The following is a 21883-nucleotide window of genomic DNA, read 5'->3' on the forward strand; positions in this document are numbered from 1 at the left end:
ACACATGGACATCACCAGATGGTCAACACTGAAATCAGATTGATTATGTTCTTTGCAACCAAAGATGGAGAAGCTCTATACAGTCAGCAAAAACAAGACCAGGAGCTGACTGGGCTCAGATCATGAACTCCTAATTGCCAAATTCAGACTTAAACTGAAGACAGTAGGGAAAACCACTAAACCATTCAGGTATGACCTAAATCAAATCCCTTATGACTATACAGTGGAAGTGACAAATAAATTTAAGGGACTAGATCTGATAGACAGAGTGCCTGATGAACTATGGATGGAGGTTCGTGACATTGTACAGGAGACAGGGATCAAGACCATCCCCATGAAAAAGAAATGAAAAAGGTAAAATGGGTGTCTGAGAAGGCCTTACAAATAGCTGTGAAAAGAAGAGAAGCAAAAAGCAAAGGAGAAAAGGAAAGATATTCCCATGTGAATGCAGAGTTCCAAAGAATAGCCAGGAGAGATAAGAAAGCCTTCCTCAGCGATCAATGCAAAGAAATAGACGAAAACAACAAAATGGGAAAGACTAGAGATCTCTTCAAGAAAATTAGACATACCAAGGGAACATTTCATGTAAAGATGGGTTCGAAAAAGGACAGAAATTGTATGGACCAAACAGAAGCAGAAGATATTAAGAAGAGGTGGCAAGAATACACAGAAGAACTGTACAAAAAAGATCTTTATGACCCAGATAATCACAATGGTGTGATCACTCACCTAGAGCCAGACATCCTGGAATGTGAAGTCAAGTGGGTCTTAGAAAGCATCACTACCAACAGATCTAGTGGATGTGATGGAATTCCAGTTGAGCTATTTCAAATCCTGAAAGATGATGCTGTGAAAGTGCTGCACTCAATATGCCAGCAAATTTGGAAAACTCAGCAGTGGCCACAGGACTGGAAAAGGCCAGTCTTCATTCCAATCCCTAAGAAAGGCAATCCCAAAGAATGCTCCAACTACCACACAATTGCACTCATCTCACATGCTAGTAAAGTAATGCTCAAAAGTAATGCTCAAGCCAGGCTTCAGCAATATGTGAACCAAGAACTTCCAGATGTTCAAGCTGGTTTTAGAAAAGACAGAGGAACCAGAGATCAAATTGTCAATATCTGCTGGATCATCAAAAAAGCAAGAGACTTCTAGAAAAACATCTATTTCTGCTTTATTGACTATGCCAAAGCCTTTGACTCTTTGGATCACAATAAACTGTGGAAAATTCTGAAAGAGATGGGAATACCAGACCACCTCACCTGCCTGTTGAGAAACCTTTATGCAGGTCAGGAAGCAAAAGTTAGAACTGGACATGGAACAGCAGACTGGTTCCAAATAGGAAAAGGAGTATGTCAAGGCTGTATATTGTCACCCTGCTTAATTAACTTATATGCAGAGTACATCATGAGAAACGCTGGACTGGAAGAAGCACAAGCTGGAATCAAGATTGCCGGGAGAAATATCAATAACCTCAGATATGCAGATGACACCACCCTTATGGCAGAGAGTGAAGAGGAACTAAAAAGCCTCTTGATGAAAGTGAAAGAGGAGAGTGAAAAAGTTGGCTTAAAGCTTAACATTCTGAAAACTAAGATCATGGCATCTGGTCCCATCACCTCATGGGAAATAGATGGGGAAACAGTGGAAACAGTGTCAGACTTTATTTTGGAGGGCTCCAAAATCACTGCAGATGCTGATTGCAGCCATGAAATTAAAAGATGCTCACTCCTTGGAAGGAAAGTTATGACTAAGCTAGATAGTATATTAAAAAGCAGAGACATTTCTTTGCCAACAAACGTCCATCTGGTCAAGGCTATGGTTTTTCCAGTGGTCATGTATCGATGTGAGAATTGGACTGTGAAGAAAGCTCAGCACCGAAAAATTGATGTTTTTGAACTGTGGTGTTGGAGAAGACTCTTGAGAGTCCCTTGGACTGCAAGGAGATCCAACCAGTCCATCCTAAAGGAGATCAGTCCTGGGTGTTCATTGGAAGGACTGATGCTGAAGCTGAAACTCCAGTACTTTGGCCACCTCATGCGAAGAGTTGACTCATTGGAAAAGACCCTGATGCTGGGAGGGATTGGGGGCAGGAAGAGAAGGGGACGACATAGGATGAGGTGGCTGGATGGCATCACCGACTCGATGGGCATGAGTTTGTGTAAACTCCAGGTGTTGGTGATGGACAGGGAGGCTTGGCGTGCCTGGGGTCACAAAGAGTCAGACACGACTAGTGATTGAACTGAACTGAAGGTTTCTCAAGTTTGAGAGCAGTTGATTTCACGTGCAGAGGAGGCGATTCTAGTGTGTCAACCCCAATGTTGACTGTGTTATGAGCACAGGATCAGTGGGCAGGATTATAACCTATTTAGCCCATCTCTAGATTTTTTGGGGTCCGCTTAGTGCTTCCTTTGAGGATATTACCCCCAAGTTTAGTACTAATAAAACAACTATTTGTCTACTGGTGAGCACCCCTGCATGAGTTGGGGTCCATCCTCACTCATGTCCCTCTCTCACAGCAGACGGGGGATGGCTGTCCCTTCATGCCCCTGGAACTGTCAGTGCTTGACTGTTGAGTGAAATTTCTGTCTTTGTACCACCAGTCATTTAAATTTGCATATTACAGATTTGATGTGTTGAGTGGTAATTTCGCTAAAGAAGTGTGTGAATTTCGCCTCCCAAGTGGAACACGACACAATATATCCTGCATCATTTTCTAGTTCTGCAGTATCAGATGGTACTCTGATGCTTCCCTGCATTTCTCCCAGTGGACCCCCTCAGGGGAAAGGGTGAGAGGGGTCCCAGTGAGGGTCCTGGTCATCTTCCACCTGAGTTGCCTCGACCAGAGCTGCTCATTTGATGAGTTTTGCATCCTGAGATTTTTTTTTCCCTAATGTTTTACTTGCTACTGAGGGAATCAGCTAACTATGGTTTCATGGGGTCAGAAAATAGTAAAACATCTGTAGACATTATTTTATATGACTTTGTAAGGGAGAGAAACTGTGCAAGGATATGTCACATGTGTTCAAAGAAAATTATTTGATTGGCTGTATTTTAAGCAGTTGTTTGATTTGGGGAAGCCTCGTTGGCTGCTTGTGGTTGATCGTTCCTAAGTTTTTTCTCGGATCTGAGTGCATTGATTCTGGCTTAGGTTTTGGTTTGTGGACACAGACTGCCAAGGCTTCAGAGCCACCCCAGCTCCAGGACCTCCTTGTTTAATTACTTTATCAGATGGAATATTGAATTTTCAGTTGGGAACTTGCTGAGTGTGTGGGGGCAGTTGTAGAGACCATGGAGATGCCTCTCATGGATTTTCAGTCCAGGGCTGGTTCCTATTATCCCGGCTGGGCACATGATAGTATGACAGTGACAGTGGTCAGTGAAGATTTAATGAGTGACTCTTACCTGTATGCAGATGTACTTGTGCCCACTCTGGGTTAAGTATAAATTTCTTTCCTATAATTGTCATATGAGGCTTCTCTCAATTCCCATGTTGTCTAAAAAGACTGTCCTGATCCTCCATAAGTGCCCAGGGTAGTCATGTCAGTGGCCTCCATTTTTAACATGTGAACACATGTTTCTTTCATATCCCCCAGCACCTAACACAGGGACAGGATTTGGCAGAGAATGCAATGCTCAGTTCCATACTGAGTTGACTGAGCTAGATTTCTCAACAAGAATTCTAGACCCAGGCATCATTTTTTTTCAAAAATCATAATTTAAGACCAGATAACTTTTCTTCATTAGTATTTAGGTTGGTTTAACATTATCAAATATAAATTAATTTCTCTCAAATTTTTTATTTTAGGGGATAACGGTGAAAAGAGGAACTTACTCTGAGTTCCTGAAATCCGGGATCGATATTTTTTCCCTTTTTGAGAAGGGCAATGAGCAGTCTGAACCATCTGCAGTTCCAGGAACTCCCTCTGTGATCTCTGAGTCTTTGGTTCAGTCTCTCCAGTCCCCCAGGCCCTCTTTGAAAGATACAGCTCAAGAGGACCAAGAAGTGAGTTTCTCATCCTGCAACACACCCGAGTCTGCCTGCTCTTGGTGGTCTCAAGGACCTTCAGTCTGCTCTGCTCATGACATCTTCATTTGTCCCAAAGTAGACCCCAAGTTTCCCAAAGTCTTGTTCCATGGAATTGGTAGAGTTAGAAGAGCATGAGGGGAGCAAGCCTGCTTGAGGTTCCCCTTTGAGTGTAGGATGGAGAATCTTATGGAGATCAGTAGTGGTTGCACTGCTATGAATTTCTTAGTGAATGTGGCTCATACTAATTGAGAACTCTTCAGTTTACCTTAGTTACATCCTACTCATGCTGGTTGCCCCCGGCTTCCTTTATGCATCCAGAGGCTTAATGTGAAGACCCCCTTAGACTGAGTCCTGCTGTTGCCACGTTAAATCAGCTACTTTTCGTGTATGTTGGAATGTTCTAGCACTGCATCTGACTGATGGTATTAACTTGTCTCTGTGTCAGATGGTTTGTGATAGGCCAGAGGTAACATGTGCAAAGGACCTGACACACGGTAGACACTTTGCTGTTAGTTCCCATCCTCCTTTATTACCCTTCAAAACTGAGAACCACACCTCATCGACCTTGAATCCCAGTGGCCGGGGTAGAGCTGAGGACATCCTAGCCTCCTCTGACTCTATAATGCATTCTAAGTCCTCCAGACAGAATTGCAGAAATGCACTAGATCTCCCTTAAAAATATACACAGATATTCCTTGATATCCAAACCCAGGAGCCTGGATGATTCTGATAAGTATTTGGATTAGTTGTTCACTTTCTAAACTCAGGAATCACTCTCTGAAATTTAGGAACCAAATATTCAGGTGATACGCTTGCAACGTGGTATGTAAACTCCTATTTACTCTTACTCTCTGTGAACTCAGTTTACTGTATTTGGCTAATGTTTTGAGCCCCAAGTATGTTTTATATTTCTATGAATGAATGACACAGTGATCTAGAGGGATACATTAGCTCCATATCATTGTGTCTGTTATTTTAGAGGAAGTTTTTACATTATACATTAATTGATTTTGTTCTGTGTGTGTTGAGAGTCATGTGCTATTTTAGGCAAAGCTCTCCGACAGTGAACAACCTCATGTGAATGAGTTTCTATTCTATGAGAATCTATTATTTCTCATAGATTCCTATGAGTGGGATGGCTGGGTCCAGGGGTAAACACATATATGATTTGGCCAGATATTCCCACACCCATATGGAGATGGACTATCCTGCACTTCTACCAGTGTGTGGGATATGTCTGATTCGCACAGCTTTACAGTGGAAGACATTGTTGAACTCTTGAAATTTGGGGTTCATTTTTTAAAATTTCATCTCTCACTGCCATTTTCCACTTCTAGACGGAGAATATACAGGTTACACTACCTCTAGAGGACCATTTGGAAGGAAAAGTTGGTTTTAAGACCTATAAGAATTACTTCACAGATAGTGCTGACTGGTCTGTCATCATTTTCCTTATTCTAGTAAACATCGCAGCTCAGGTACGTAAGGGCGTTTATTTTGGTTTGTGTACTTGGCTTGATATTTACATACTATTTATACTGTATTTTATAATTATTTTAAGATATTTGTATTAAGAGATTTATCTCAAAGACTTGGCTCATGCAGTTGTGGGCCTAGCTTGGTGAATGTGAGATCAGAAAGGCAGGCCTGCAGGCTGGAACCTCAGACAGGAGCTGACCCTGCTGTCTTGAGATAGGATTTCTTCCTCCTACAGGAAGTCTCAGATTTTGCTCTAAGGGCCTTTGACTGACTGGATGAGGCAACCACAGTGTTGAGAGTGATCTCCTCTACTTAAGTTCTGATGATGGATGTGAGTCACATCCACAAAATACCTTCACAGCAACATCTAGACGAGTATTTAATTGAATCACTGGAGATTGGCCCAGCCAAGCTGACACCCAGAACTGACCATCACTGTACCTGTCAAGCTTTTTGCTTTGAAAAATCCCAACATTTGTTCTGTTATTACTGACTTTGGAGTCCACTTGGATTTGCATTGAAGTACATTATATTTGGGGAGCAAAGTCTTCTAGGGAAAAGGGGATTTCTTTTAAGATATTAACATGTAAGGTGCCTTCCCCTAACCTGTGCTCATCGGGGTGAGGGTCTCGGCGCAGACCTGAGCTGGAAGGACTGCCTCCGTGTCCTGGAGCCTTCCCCTCCCCCATCCTGTGAGCGGGGTGAGGCTCAGTGACGTCAGTATCTGAGTGACTGTGTTTCCTGCTCCAGGTCACCTACGCCCTGCAGGACTGGTGGCTTGCATTCTGGTGAGTGATTCCTGGTCTGACCCAAAGTGCTGTGAAATCTACACGAACCTCACTTTCCCACAGAGTCAGGGGTGGAGATGGGGCTAGTTCAGCCTCCTCTTCTGACCCTCACGTAGTTTCCCTGGAGAAAAATGAAAGTTCCTGTGGGTAGTATGTGATAGATTCTTCACAGACAATTTTTCTTTTCTTTTTTTGAACTTTTAATATTGTTTTGGGATATGGCTGATCAACAATGTTGTGACAGTTTCATATGAACAGTGAAGGGATGCAGCCATACACATACGTGTATCCATTCTCCCCCAAAATTCCCTCCCATCCAGGCTGCCACATAACATTGGGCAGAGTTCCATGTGTTATACAATAAGCCCTTGTCGGTTCCCTGTTTTAAATATAGCAGTGTGTGGATGAGCATCCAAACATCCTAACTATCCTTTCTCTTGGCAACCATAAGTTCATTTTCTAAGTCTGTCTACCCAGATAATTTTGAAAACTGAAAGTCGTGATTCAGATTTTTAAAAGGGAGATACACACAGGGCCTTTCAAGCTGGGAAACACTTTCCAGCATAATATACATTTCTTGAATTGAGGTAATTTTTTTGTGATATTTGTGTAAATTCTATGTATATCTATAGTGTAATATTTTTTACTTCCTGTTCCATAGGGCAAAAGTACAAAATGAACTGTATTTTGGGGTATATGTAAAAGAAGATGAAGATGTAGTATTCATTCTGAACTGGTACTTAGGAGTTTATTCAGGTAAAGTTGAGTCATATGCTCTATAATACCAGAGTTTAAGGTGCTTACAGTGAGTCTGTATGAGCAAGAGGGCTTCCAGAGTAATTCAGTAATGCCTTAATAGATTAAGTATCTGAATTGCATTTACTCTGTGAATTAATTAGAATAAATATTTTAAAGATCTACTAGAAGAAAAATGGTTGAATGAAGACTCTTAACTTGTTCCATACTGAATTTTGGTAGTTAAACCAGGATTGCATATTGAGAAAATCAGCCACTGGAAATATGTAGCTACTGTGTATTCTAATAAGTGCTTTAGCTAAATCTTATATCATTATATGGATGGACAAGGAATAGAAATAAATCCCCACCCTGTGGTTCAGGTTGTTCCAATTCTGTCTGAATAAACCAGACTGTTATTGATCTTGGATGAAATCCTCTGGCGGCATGGGCTGCAAATGAAAGCATTATTCCCTCCCAGGTATGCAAAGCTCCCCTTTCCACACTGCTCATCTCCTGGGCTTCACTCATAACTTGAGAAGCTAAGCAGGGAAAATCCAGTGTCTGGAATTAGGATTCCTTCTCTTTCTTACCCTGAGATCACAGTGTTATCTCCTCCTCAACTGTGTGATTAATTCAAAATTTGGCTTTCCAGACTAATTAACTATTAACATGACTCTCTCTATTCACAAGAGTATTTAGGATATATATATATAAATTATTATTATATATTAATTATATAAATTAATATATTAACAATAATTATTATATAAAATAATTTATTATTAATATATAATTAATATATACTAATTAATATATTAAATATAATATAATTAATATATATATTTAAAGGATGTCTTTAATAAAAATTTTAAATGCTTTCTTTATCCATTCATCTGTTGATGGATGTTTAGGTTGCTTCCATGTCCTAGCTTTTGTAAATAGTGTTGCTATGAACATGGGTGCATGTATCTTTTTGAATTATGGTTTTCTCAGGGTATATGCCCAGTAGTGGGATTGCTGGGTCATATGGTAGTTCTATTTTCAATTTTTTAAGGAACCTACGTACTGTTCCCCATAATGACTGTAGCAATTTACATTCCTACTAACAGTGCAAGAAGGTTCTCTTTTTCCATACCTTCCCTAGCATTTATTGTTTGTATATTTTTTATGAGGGCCATTCTGACTTGTGTGAAGTAATACTTTATTATAGTTTTGATCTGCATTTCTCAAATAACAATATTGAGCATCTTTCCATGTGCCTCTTGACCATCTGTATGTCTTCTTTGGAGAAAGTTCTATATAGGTCTTCAACCTATTTTTATATTGGGTTGTTTGGTTTTTTTGGTATTAAGCTGCATGAGCTGTTTGTATATTGTGGAGATTAATCCTTGGTTAGTTACTTATTTTGTAATTACTTTCTCCCATTCTCAGGGCTGCCTTTTCATCTCATTTGTGATACATATATACACTGGATCAGGGGAGGGTGGCTCCCCCAGGTAGCTCAAATGGTAAAGAATTTGCCTGCAATGCTGAAGACCTGAGTTTCATCCCTGGGTCAGGAACAACCCCTGGATAAGGGAGTGGCAACCCACTCCAGTATTTTATGCTCAGAGAATTCCATGGACAGAGGAACCTGGCAGGCTACAGTCCATGGGGTTGCAAAGAGTTGGACATGACTGAATGACTAACACACATGTACACTGGAATATTACTTATTCATAGAAAGGAATGAGATTGGGTCATTTGTCGAGAGGTGGATAGACCTAGAATCTGTCATACAAAATAAAGTAAGTCAGAAATAGAAAAAATCCTTGTATTAATGCATATATATGGAATCTAGCCTCTTCATGGATCACTGCCTTGTCATGGTGAAGGGGCTGGCATAACTCAATGAAGCTATGAGCTATGCCATGTAGGGCCACCTAAGACAGACGGGTCATAGTGGAGAGTCCTGACAAAATGTAATCCACTGGAGGAGAAAATGGCAAACCACTCCAGTGTACTAGCCATGAGAAACCCATGAACTGCATAAAAAGGCAAAAAGATATAAGACCAAAAGATTAGCCCCCCAGGTCAGAAGGTGTCCAATAAGCTACTGAGGAAGAGCAGAAGACAACTACTAATAGCTCCAGATAGAATGAAGTATCTGGGTCAAAGTGGAAACGATGCTCAGTTGTGGATGTGTCTGTTGGGGAAAGTAAAATCTTCTGCTGTAAAGAACAGTATTGCACAGGAACTTTGAATGTTAGATCCATGAATCAAGGTAAATTGGATATGGTCAAGCAGGAGATGGTAAGAGTAAACATGAACATCTTAGGAATCAGTGAACTAAAATGGACCGGAATGGGTGAATTTAATTCAGATGACCATTATATCTACTACTGTGGGCAAGAATTGCTTAGAAGAAATGGAATAGCCCTCATAATCAACAAGGGTCCAAAATGCAGTTCTTGGGTTCAACCTTAAAAATGACAGAATGATCTTGGTTCATTTCCAAGATAAACCATTCAACATCTCAGTAATACAAGTCTATGCTCCAACCACTTATGCCGAAGAAGCTGAAGTTGATCAGTTCTATGAAGACCTAGAAGCCCTCCTAGAACTAAATGCAGAGTTCCAGAGAATAGCAAGGAGAGACTGGAAGCCCTTCTTCAATGGACAATACAAAGAAATAGAGGAAAAACAACAGAAAGGTTAAGGCTAGAGATATCTTCAAGAAACTTGGAAGTATCAAAGGAACATTTCATCTGAAGGTGGGCACAATAAAGGACAGAAATGACAAAGAGCTAACTGAAGCAGAAGATATCAAGAAGAGATGGAAGAATACACAGAAGAACTATATAATAAAAATCTTAATGACCTGGATAATCACTATGATGTAGTGTCTCACTCAGAGTCAGACATTCTGGAGTGTGAAGTCAAGTAAGCCTTATGAAGCATAGCTGCTTCTAGAGGTGATTGGAATTCCAGCAGAGCTATTTAAAATCCTAAAAGATTTAAATTGCTGCACTCAATATGTCAGCAAATTTTGAAAATCCAGCAGTGGCCACAGGACTGGAAAAAGTCAATCCTCATCCCAATTCCCAAAAGGCAGTACTAAAGAATGTTCAATCCACCAGACAATTGCACTCATCTCCCATGCTACTAATGTTATGCTCAAAATCCTTCAAGCTATGTTTCAGCATCATATGAACTGAGAACTTCCAGATGTTCAAGATGCATTTAGAAAAGGCAGAGGAACCAGAGATCAAATTGCCAACATTGGCTGGATCATAGAGAAAGCAAGGGAATGCCAGAAAAGCATCTACCTCTGTTTCAGTAACTAAGCTAAAGCCTTTGACTGTGTTTGTCATAAAAAACTATGGAAAACTCTTAAAGAGATGGGAATACCAGACCTTCTTACCTGTCTCCTGAGAAACCTGTATGCAGGTCAAGAAGCAACAGTTAGAACCCTGTATGGAACAACTGATTGGTTCAGGATTGAGAAAGGAGTACAACAAGACTATTTATTGTTACCCCATTTATTTAACTTATACACAGGCTGGATGAAATGCTGGATGAAATGCCAGGCTGGATGGGTTACACTGCAATCAAGAATGCTGGAGAATATCAACCTCAGATATGTGGGTGATACCACTCTAATGGCAGAAAGCAAAAAAGAACTAAAGAGCCTGTAAAACTGAATATTAAAAAAAAAAAAACAAAAAACTAAGATCATGGGATCCAGTCCCATCACTTCATGGCAAACAGAAGGGAAAAGTGACAGATTTCCTCTTCTTGGGCTCTAAAATCACTGCAGATGGAGACTGCAGCCATGAAATTAGAAGACAATTGCTTCTTGGCAGGAAAGCTATGACAAATCGAGACAGTGTGTTAAAAAGCAGTGACATCACTTTGCTGACAAAGGGCCGTATACTCAAGGCTATGGTCTTTCCAGGAGTCATGTACGGATGTGAGAGCTGGACTATAAAGAAGGCTGAACACTGAAGAATTGATGCTTTAGAACTGTGGTGTTAGAGAAGACTTGAGATTGAGAGTCTCTTGGACAGCAGGGAGATCAAAACAGTCTGTCTTAGAGGAAATCAACCTGAATACTCATTGGAAGTACTGATGCTGAAGCTGAAGCTCCAATACTTTGGCCTCCTGATGCAAGCAGCTGACTCACTGGAAAAGAACCTGATGCTGGGAAAGGTTGAAGGCAGAAGGACAACAGGGTGACAAAGGATGAGCTGGTTGGATGGCATCACCAATTCATGAACTTGGGTAAACTCTGGGAGATGGTGAGGGACAGGGAAGCCTGGTGTGCTGCAGTTAATGGGGTTATGAAGTGTTGAATGCGACTTGGTAACTGAGCAACAACATGGAATCGAGAAATATGGTACAGATGAACCTACTTGCAGGGGATGAATAGAGTTGTAGATGTAGCAAATAGATATTTGGGCACAGAGCAGGAGTGGGGAAGTGAGGGAGATGAATTGGAACACTAGGATTGACATATATACACTACCATATGTAAAACAGATAGTGAGTGGGAAGCTGCTGTATAGCACAGGGTGCTCAGCTCAGTGCTCTGCGATGACCTAGAGGGGAGGGATTGGGGGAAGGGAGGTCCAAGAGGGAAGGGATATATGTATGCATATAGCTGATTTACTTTGTTGAACAGCAGAAAATAACACAACATTGTAAGGCAACTATATACCCCAATAATTTTTTTAAATAAGTAAAAATTTAAATATCCTCACAGGAAATGCTTGGAAAATCTTTCTGCAAAGAATTCAGTTCAGTTCAGTTCAGTCACTCAGTCGTGTCCGACTCTTTGTGACCCCATGAATCTCAGCATGCCAGGCCTCCCTGTCCATCACCAACCCCCGGAGTTTACCCAAACTCATGTCCATCAAGTCGGTGATACCATCCAGCCATCTCATCCTCTGTCGTCCCCTTCTCCTCCTGCCCCCTATCCCTTCCAGCATCAGGGTCTTTTCCAATGAGTCAGCTCTTCGCATGAAGTGGCCAAAGTATTGGAGCTTCAGCTTCAGCATCAGTCCTTCCAATGAACACTCAGGACTGATCTCCTTTAGGATGGACTGGTTGGATCTCCTTGCAGTCCAAGGGACTCTCAAGAGTCTTCTCCAACACCACAGTTCAAAAGCATCAATTCTTCGGCACTCAGCTTTCTTCACAGTCCAACTCTCACATCCATACATGACCACTGGAAAAACCATAACCTTGACTAGACGGACTTTTAAGTTATATAAAAATCCACTCATTGAAATTTTGTATTTATTTTATTGATCACTTGATAAGAAACTTGAATCTACCAGCTGTTTCTGAACTGATGGACAATGAGGGCTTAAAGAAGATGGACGGGATTCTATTACACATTCATATAGGATTGTGGGCTAAGGCAAATGCCTGTTGATGGAATTCAAGAATATAACTAGTTTTCAGAATTTAAATAATACTGATGTGGCAGCTGAATGGAAAAAAGTACTTGGTGGAATATATGTTGTCGAATTTTACCTACTGTATATAGCATTGTGAGTTGAAGAGATGTTTGGAGGGCTATTTTAATTTTTATATGCATAGTAGTGCTCATTTATGTCATTGATAAGGCATAACTTTAAATGATTATTACAAATGCTTTGGGGTTCTATAAATAGTGAGAGACTAGATTATCTTGTTTAGATTATCTCATGTCAAAATATAATTTGTAGTTTCTTGCAGTTCAGTTATGAAAGAGATTGTCCACTTGCAACTTAACATGGTCTTTTCATGCTTTTTATAGCTACTTGGGCATGAAAGTAGCTATTTTATTTTTAATATTTTAAATTTTTATTAATTTTTATTATAGTTGCTTTCCAATGTTGTGTTAATTTCTGTTGTACAGCCAAGTGAACCAGTTGAACATATATCCTCTCTTTGGATTTCCTTCCCAATTAGCTCACCACAGAATGTTAAGTAGAGTTCCCTGTGTTATACAATAAGTTCTTAAAAAGCTACTTTACATGGAAGTATATTTCCTTGTAAATTACAAGGAAATGGTAGATCATTTCTCCTTTTCCCTGTTAATTCATGTGCTGGTAGCAAAGCATTGGAGAAGGGAATAGCAATTCACTCCAGTATTCTAGCCTGGAGAATTCCATGGATAGAGGAGCCTGAGGGTTACAGTCCATGGGGTCGCAAAGAGTATGACTTGACTGAGCAACTAACACTTTCACTTTCACCAAAGTATACCTTACTTTTAGATTATGGGACATGTTGTAAATAATGAGATTTGAAATGTGGAGAAAGGAAGATCAGCTACTTGTATAATTATCTTTCTTATAAGTTTTATTAGAACTTGTAATTGAATTAGGCAAGCCTAGAATGAAGCTGTAGCTTACACATGATTTTTCCCCCATGTTGTTTGTATTTAGTGGGAGGAAAACAGTGATTTTCATATTTTTCTTTATAAATATATTTTTGAAAGCATTAAACTCTTAGATAACTCTTAGATAACCTGTTTTTTATTCTGTATATATGTAAATCTCTATACAACTTTTATTTATAGAATAAAATGCACAGTATCTTTTTAAACTGCCTGCCATACTCTAGTATGATTGAGGATAAGACAGAGATCTTGTGCTGAGTGATGCTTCTTCATTTCAGGGTTAACTGTGTCTACTGTCCTTTTGGGCATCACAAGGTCTCTGTTGATATTCTACATCCTTGCTAATTCTTCACAAGCTTTGCACAACAAAATGTTGGAGTCCATTTTAAGAGCTCCGGTGTTGTTCTTCCATAAAAATCCAATAGGTAAGTCAGACACCAAATTTCTTAATGAATGTCTTGTTAACACATTAAGTGCCTATTTGCATTTTCATATTTGAAAGTGGAAGAGATGCTTGGAAGAAAATTACTGTGTATGTTTATTCATTTTCTACAAAAAGCTTCACTGGTAATTTTTCCTACCAGAGAAAATATGAATATAGGAACATATAAGCTTTTATTCCAATTTATGCATGTCTGTAAAATTACATGAATGTTTACTTTGCAGGATGATTTAGGAGTCCATTTGTTATGTGGCATATGAAACACCCAACATATGATGAAAACGTGTTGAGATGTTTTTGACTAGTTGTTAAAACATCGGCTGTGTTACATAGTGTTAAGCTAACTAGGAAGGACCATCTTCCAGGAACATCTCTACAGAAGACAGGCTGTGTGTTTCTTTCTTTCATTGCCCATCCATTTCTGGGACCACAGAGCTCTGACATGTGCTCATATTTTGAGTTTTACCTAAATGGTAATGTAAGATTAATTAAAATACAAAATCAGTGAAATGTAAACATCCTCTTCAATAAAATCAACTCTCTAGTTTTACAATGGACTTTTGGTTACATTAAAGATGTCTTATGGTATGTAGCAGGTGCATCTTCTTTATTAAGTAAGAGTGTCCCTGAAGGGTTCCTAGTGGTTGCTTCCTCCACCCTGAGGCCTTCAACTTGTCTTGCTTTGGAAGGTAGCCTCCTGACCTGGGTTCCTATGAAAAACTAGTTCATCAGTGCACATACCCACTCTATTCAGTTGGTTAGACTTGTGCTGAGGCCCAGGGTGGCTTTGTTTTTGCAGGTCATGATTGAAAGGACAGGTTGAGGCAGGGATGTGACTGGAGGGAGGACAGCAGTAGCCTTGGCCTGGCCATCAACTAGCTGTGTGATCAAGATCAAAGTAGGTAGATACTACTGGGCAGGCAAATCTCCAGGAAGGATGTTGTCATGGTCATAAGTATGGACTCTGGAGCCAACTTTCTTGGTTCAGTCCTGAAGATAGTTACTAATAGTAATAGCCAGTTATAGTTATGTTAATACTTACATGTTAGTTATTTAATTTCTCTGTGTCTCAATTTTCTTAGCTATGTTAGTTATTTAATTTCTCTGTGTCACAATTTTCTTACCTATAAAATGAGGATACTATTCACACACTTACTGATATCTGGATGTTGTGGGCATGAAGCAGGTTAATACATTCACAGTGCTTAGCACAGGGTCAGTGCCTAGTGAACCTCAGTGAGGATGTTGACATGGTGTCTGGGAACTTCTCTCCTGTGAAATGGAATTAACCACTGCCACTTTTGTTTCCCAAGACTGTTTTGAGGATTAAATAAGACTGTTTAGTGCAGCATCTTGTGCAGATTTATTCAACACATGTTCTTTAGTCCAGGCACTGTGAGGAGCACAGGATGGTAAACTGCAGAGGCCCACACAATCTCATTTTATTACGAATGGTGTGAGGAAGTAATTGGAAGAATCTTTGTTATTATGGCTGTGAAGTTGCTCTACTTTTCCTATTAATGTGGAAACTACAGTTGTACATTTGGGAGCATCAGGTGGGACTGAATTTCTGTTATTACAGCTTGTGACCACTGTTAACCAGGCTTTTGATGACCTGTAGGCTTCTCCAGATGCTGATTTATTGTTCAAGGATTTGGAACCAAGTTTAAATCTTTAAGGTCACTAATCCTAGAGCAGCAGGCATACACAGTGTGTATCTTGTCTCCTCCTCCTGTGTCTATTATCAGAACTTCATCCCTTCAAGAAAATAGAAACCCAAATAAGGACTGCAAAGATAGACCCAAAGGTTTAGGGGCTAGTTATTTACTCTTTTATTGGTATATTAAATTTGAACTCTTCCCTGTTCTGTTATCAAAAGTAGAATTTATAATAGATTGTTTATGGTATCTTTGTTTCTGGAATGTGATGGCATGAAGAGAGAACCACACAGAGTGGTATTACTTGTTACTAAGTTCAACCTCGCTCTGCTTGCCTCCCAATGCTGATAAGTCTTACAGACGATGTGTTAAGGCAAAGAATAATGACTTTATTTGGAAATCTGGCAGACTGAGAAGATGGCAGACTGATGTCTCAAAATGGCCATCTTATTGGGATCTGGATGCCTGGTTCTTTTATAGAATAGAGAGGAGAGGAGGTGAGGAAGTAAAGTCAAAAGGCCATTTATCTCACACAATAAGAGGGTATTTGTTCATTTTTTCTTTTCTGAAGCCACTGACAGGTGGTGAGGGTCAGATTGTCTCCCTGTGAGCTGAAAAAAGCCACTTTAGTTTAACATTCAGGCAGAGGGGCAGGGTTCCCTCACCAAAACAATGACTAGCAGTGGTCAAAGAAACAGATCCAGCATGAAGTCAAATTAGTTCCTCCCTGTTATAGTTCCTTTGGTGTGCACCTCCCCTGTCTGGGGCCAGTGTCCTGTTCTTTCTCATCCTGAGTCTTCTCAGAGTTCACCACCCTTGCAGGGGTGGCTGCAGAGTCCTGATGGCTGCAGCATCCTCTGTTTAGTGATGTGACATTTTTAGTTTACCCCAGATATTTACCAGAAATTCCTATATTCTATCCTTCAGCCTTAAGGATATACTATTACTGTGGATTCTGAGAAGGGAAATAAAATAAATAATAAGTGATTCTTAGTCATTTAGTAATATTTCTGTTTTTCTGCCCATATCCCTGTGGTCGTCTTAGATGCTTACTTGTAAGTCTGTGCTTGTCACACCTGGTACACCTCTGAAAATAGCAACTTATTATCGCAGTAGTAAACTCACAACTTGGAAATGGCCAGAATCCAAAATTTCCCAAAATGTGAGGTGCTGTGAACCATCTGGAGGGAAAAAAAAAATACTGAGAGGATATAATTATGTTTATTATAGAAAGCATCACTTGGCAGAATTAATCTTGATAATTAAAGCAAAATTTGTGTGACAATTAGGATTAACTTAGGAATTTTGCAACTGTTTATTTACAGATTTAGCACTTGGAGTGAGCCTTAGGTGGGATGGATCTAAAGGGAGGGAACTTTCTCAAATCCACCAATTCTTCCTGATATTGCCACAAGGTTCCCCCATTCTTTTAAAAAGCAGGGCTAAGTTTCAATTTCCCACCCAATGCCATTTGGTGGTATTTTTGTTTCTCCTCAGGTATCATCCTATTTTGTCTTTGTTTTTACCACTGACATTGGCTTATTTCATATGAATTTGTAATATATTAAATTTGTTTTTGTTTTACTGCTAAGTCATGACCAACTCTTTTGTAGTCCCATGGACTGTAGCCTGCCAGGCTCCTCTGTCCATGGGATTTTCCATGCAAGAATACTGGAATAGGTTGCCATTTCCTCCTCCAGGGGATCTTCCTGACCCAGGGTGAACCCCTGTTTCTTTTATCTCCTGCATTGGCAGATGTATTCTTTAGCACTGAGTCCCTGGGGAAGCCAAATATATTAAATATTTAATGCAAGTACTTTATTTTTTTAAAGATTTATTTATTTATTTTTAGTTGTATTAGGTCTTTGTTGCCACACATGGGCTTTCTCTAGTTACAGCGAGCAAGGGTTACTCCTCATTGCAGTGCCTGGGGTTCACATTGTGGTTGCTTTTTCTGTTGCAGAGCTCAGACTCTAGGCACATGAGCTTCAGTAGTTGTGGTGCACAGGCTTAGTTGCTCTGTGGCATGTGGAATCTTCCTGCACCAGGGATTGAGCACATGTCCCCTGCACTGGGGACACTGTACCACCAGGGAAGTCCCTAAATACATAGTCTTCAAAAATATTGTTTTGATATGTTCATGAATTATTTCTCTTAAAACTCCTGAGGAAATGAGTAATTTCTCGTATCCTGTTCTTGCAGGAAGAATTTTGAATCGTTTCTCCAAAGACATTGGGCATATGGATTACTTGCTGCCCCTGATATTTCTTGATTTCATCCAGGTAATGTATCAGTCCTGTCAGAGTTCTCACAGGGAAGAGCAGAGTGCCCATTTCTCAAGGATTTTTCATAGGGGCTGAGGGTGGGCCTTTCAGTCTGGCAATGTGTCCTGTTATCTTCAGTAAAGGCTGTGTTTGTGAGAGAAAGGTGAAGTTCTGATTGGGATCCTGAGTTAAAATGAGTCACCCCTGGGGCAGGAGTGTCTACACAGTCACATCAAGGTTGGTCTGAAGCAATGATATGATGGGTAAGTGGTTCTCCTTCTGCCTCCAAGGTGTCTGGTGTGGATTCCCTTTACTGTGAGCACATTTCATAATATAAAAATAATCACCTCTCATGGAAAGATAGCCTAGATTAACTAAATTATGCATTGTATTGGGCTTCCCAGGTGGCTCAGTTCAGTTCAGTTACTCAGTCATGTCCGACTCTTTGCAACCCCATGAAATGCAGCAAGCTAGGCCTCCCTGTCCATCACCAACTCTCAGAGCCTACCCAAATTCATGTCCATTGAGTCGGTGGTGCCATCTAACCATCTCATCCTCTGTCATCCCCTTCTCCTTCTGCCCTCAATCTTTCCCAACATCAGAGTCTTTTCAAATGAGTCAGCTCTTCACATCAGGTTGCCAAAGTATTGGTTTCAGCTTCAACAACCAGTCCTTCCAATGAACACCCAGGACTGGTCTCCTTTAGGATGGACTGGTTGGATCTCTTTGCAGTTCAAGGGACTCTCAAGAGTCTTCTCCAACACCACAGTGCAAAAGCATCAGTTTTTCTGCCAATGCAGGAGATGCAAGAGACATGGAATAGATCCCTGGGTTGGGAAGATGCCCTGGAGAAGGGAATGGCAACACACTTCAGTATTCTTGCCTAGAAAATTCCACGGACAGAGGAGCCTGGCGGGCTATAGTCCATGGGGCTGCAAAGAGTCAGACACAATAGCACGAGCATGATGCATTGTATTCCCATGGAGGACAAATATCTGCTGCACCATTTTATGTGGATAAGGCCACGTGTGGTTACTTACAAAGAAAAGTTTGGCTAAGAATAAGGTGAAAATAATACTTTAACAAGGACAATGTTGTTTATTTGCTAAGTTGTGTCCGGCTCTTTTGTAACCCCATGGATTGCAGCCTGCCAGGCTCCTCCATCCATGGAATATCTCAGGCAAGAATACTGGAGTAGGTTGCCGTTTCCTTGTTCAGGGGATATTCCTAACCCTGAGATCAAACTCGTGCCTCCTGTGTCTGCTGCATTGCAGGCAGATTCTTACCACTGAGCCACCTGAGAAGTCCAAGAAGGACCATAGAGAGCACCTTTGAAGACACAAAAGCTTTTAAGCCAGTAATTCCATTCTGGAATCAAAGTCATCTCAGAAAATGTCTTTTGTTTATGGAGGAGTTTTTATTTTCACAAGCTGATTGCTCTGTCTTAAGGTGTCTTGAGAGAGAGAGAGAGACCTACAGGAATACCTTCTATCTAGCCTCAGTTTGTCTGTGAACTTGAGGTTCTAAGAAATAATGTTAGGTCATCTCAGCTCTCATCCTCACATTCGGTACTGTTGCTCTTATGGAGTGACTTTTTTTTTTTCTCTCTCTCTCTGTTATTCTGTCTACTTAACAGTGATTAAGCCTGTGGGGAATTTACTTTTTATTTCCAAGTGTTAATTTTGGAAATGAAATGCATTTATCAAAGTGAAAGTGAAGTCTCTCAGTCGCGTCGGAGTCTTTGCTACCCCGTGGACTGTAGCCTACCAGGCTCCTCTGTCCATGGGATTTTCCAGGCAAGAATACTGGAGTGGGTCGCCATTTCCTTCTCCAGGGGATCTCCCCAACCCAGGGATCGAACTCAGGTCTCCCACATTGCAGGCAGTTGCTTTAACCTCTGAGCCACCAGGGAAGCCCATTTATCAAAAGCTGCACACAAAAATGCAGTAATGAACAGTGCAACAGTGTCCTACAGACAGTGCAGCCTGTGGGCAAGGCTTCCACTGTTACCAATGAGAACTAAGCTGAGACTCAGAGGCAGAGGACTTTTACTGCAATGATGTCTGATTGTTGATTTTCTCTTCTGCAAACTTATTTTATAAATGTGCCCTGCTGAGTTTAGCTACATAATTTATCCCCAGAAACAATTTTCCCCTAAAAACAGTGTCATGTTTTGACAGTGATTATAAATTACTTTGAAAGGATTTTGTGAAAAGTTCTGTTTCTTTGCTACAGCAAGCTAGGCCAAGGTTGGGTTTCCACCATGGCTTAGCATATGGTTAGTTAGTCATCATAATCAGAATTTGTCACATATTTTTGGATGGCATATAGAGGGACAGTGGTAGATGCTACCTGATTTCAGCAGGAAATATTATCATTAAAGAGAAGAGAAAATTCTAGTCTAGCTGATTTCCAGTCCCTCTCTACCACTTGTAGTTCAATTATCTTGAATTTTGGTGGAGGTGTCCTGTAGTTCATTAGAAGTAAGGATCTGCTCTTTGACAGAGAGGCTTGGGATGAGCATGGAGCCTGCATATTCTTCACTGACTGAGCAAGTAGCTAAACCTGTGAGGATGGATAAGATTGCCCAGAGAGAGGAAAGCATTTTAGGAGCCAAGATCAGAAGCTTAGGGAAGGCTTGATATTCAGAGAGAAAGCAGAGAGAGAAGAGAAGTACTGAAGACACATAATGAACAGCAAGAAAGAGAGGAGGACATGCGGTGGAGATCTGAGGAAGGACAGGTCTGTTCAGTGCAAATGAGGCGGTGAGTCCACGGAAATTTGTTGGTTGATTTGGAATCAGGAAGCATCTGGTGACCCCAGGAGCAGGTTTCAGATGGGAGTAGTTAGCAAAGGGCTGTAAATTCGGGAGGCATGAAGGGAGTTGAGGTGAAGACAGCCTGAAAGGAGTTTGAATGAATCAGGAGAGAGGCCCATCTGGAATGAAGGGTCTCAGAAGCTCTTGCCTATTGTTTGAGATTTTAGTTTCTGGGAGGGGAGTATAAGCTATGATGGGTGATTTTTCCCTCTCTTCTGTCCTTCCCTTCAGCAAGCAAGAATTGAGGCCATGAGGTACAGAGGTGAGTCAGGCATGAAGCCCTCCCCTCATGGGTTTCCTCCCTCCCCAGGGAAAGAAGGCATCTAGAGATTCACCCCTTGATGGCTTTGGAATCCTAATTGTGGGAGCTCTGTGGAGGAAGTCCTGGAAGGCAAACTGGATGTGGAGGCTGGAGGCAGTTAGGGAACCTGGTCCAGGAAGTGGCAGAGCTTCTAGGAGGTGACCTTTGATCCCAGATGAGAGGGAAAGGCCACTGTGGATGGTGAGGCAGAAGGTGCTGCTGGAAGCCGAGTTCCTGTGTGGGACCCCGTCTTTCTATCATCAGCTAAGAGGGGGGAAGGGAAGGGTCTGGAAGGGCATTGTTCAGCTGTGTTAGTGTACCGGTGTTCAAACTCATTTTTTATGATTTTGCTTATCCTTGGTTTATTTGATAAACCTTAGAAGATTCTTGATCATTTTTATTTTTATTACTTCAACAGTGTTTATTCCATATACTTTCCCTCATCTAATTCCTTCTCATTCCCTTAAATGGAATTTCAGATAATTTATTTAATATTTTGTGATAGTAATGTCAAGTGTGGCTAAGGAAAACCTTGGATTCTGAATAGTGGTCTACCCTGCAGCTCAGTCCATCCCCTCAGGTGATGTCACTCAGAGACCACATCCCAACAGAGAGACGAGCATGAGTTTGTGCACCATCCTGTACACTAACGCACAGCTACCAGCCTGTTCAGTCACATTATATGAGTGGTTGGGCAAATTGGAGTTGTCCACCATTTCAAAGGATGAAGGAAAGCAGCATAAAAAGTCAGTTAATGTGGTGTGATTGCACCTGATAATCATTCATGATGTCAACAGCTTTAAAGTTTGTCAGTGCAGAGCCCCGCAGTCTCCCTTTCCAGTCCCCTATCTCGGCTCTTCCTTTTACCGTCTCTACCCCACAAAGCCACACACTCCTTTCTGTAAAATTGAGAAAATAATACCCAGTTCCTAAGGTTTGTTGGGAAGGCAAAATGAAATTCATTTTAATTAATTTTTTGCATAATATCTAAATGC

General features: G+C 40.8%; 1 protein-coding gene across 2 annotated transcripts in view; it reads left to right on the forward strand.

The window, feature by feature from the left end:
- LOC122687096 (ATP-binding cassette sub-family C member 4-like) overlaps positions 1 to 21883 on the forward strand; it is an 860243-nt gene that overhangs the window by 767174 nt on the left and 71186 nt on the right. For both annotated transcript variants that reach the window (XM_043892534.1, XM_043892535.1), the window contains 6 exons: positions 3809 to 4006; positions 5368 to 5508; positions 6260 to 6297; positions 6959 to 7053; positions 13684 to 13830; positions 17708 to 17787. In XM_043892534.1, coding sequence (XP_043748469.1) covers positions 3809 to 4006; positions 5368 to 5508; positions 6260 to 6297; positions 6959 to 7053; positions 13684 to 13830; positions 17708 to 17787 — 699 coding nt within the window. The remainder of the gene's footprint in view (positions 1 to 3808; positions 4007 to 5367; positions 5509 to 6259; positions 6298 to 6958; positions 7054 to 13683; positions 13831 to 17707; positions 17788 to 21883) is intronic.

Source organism: Cervus elaphus, chromosome 30, assembly GCF_910594005.1.
Source record: "Cervus elaphus chromosome 30, mCerEla1.1, whole genome shotgun sequence".
NCBI lineage: Eukaryota > Metazoa > Chordata > Mammalia > Artiodactyla > Cervidae > Cervus > Cervus elaphus.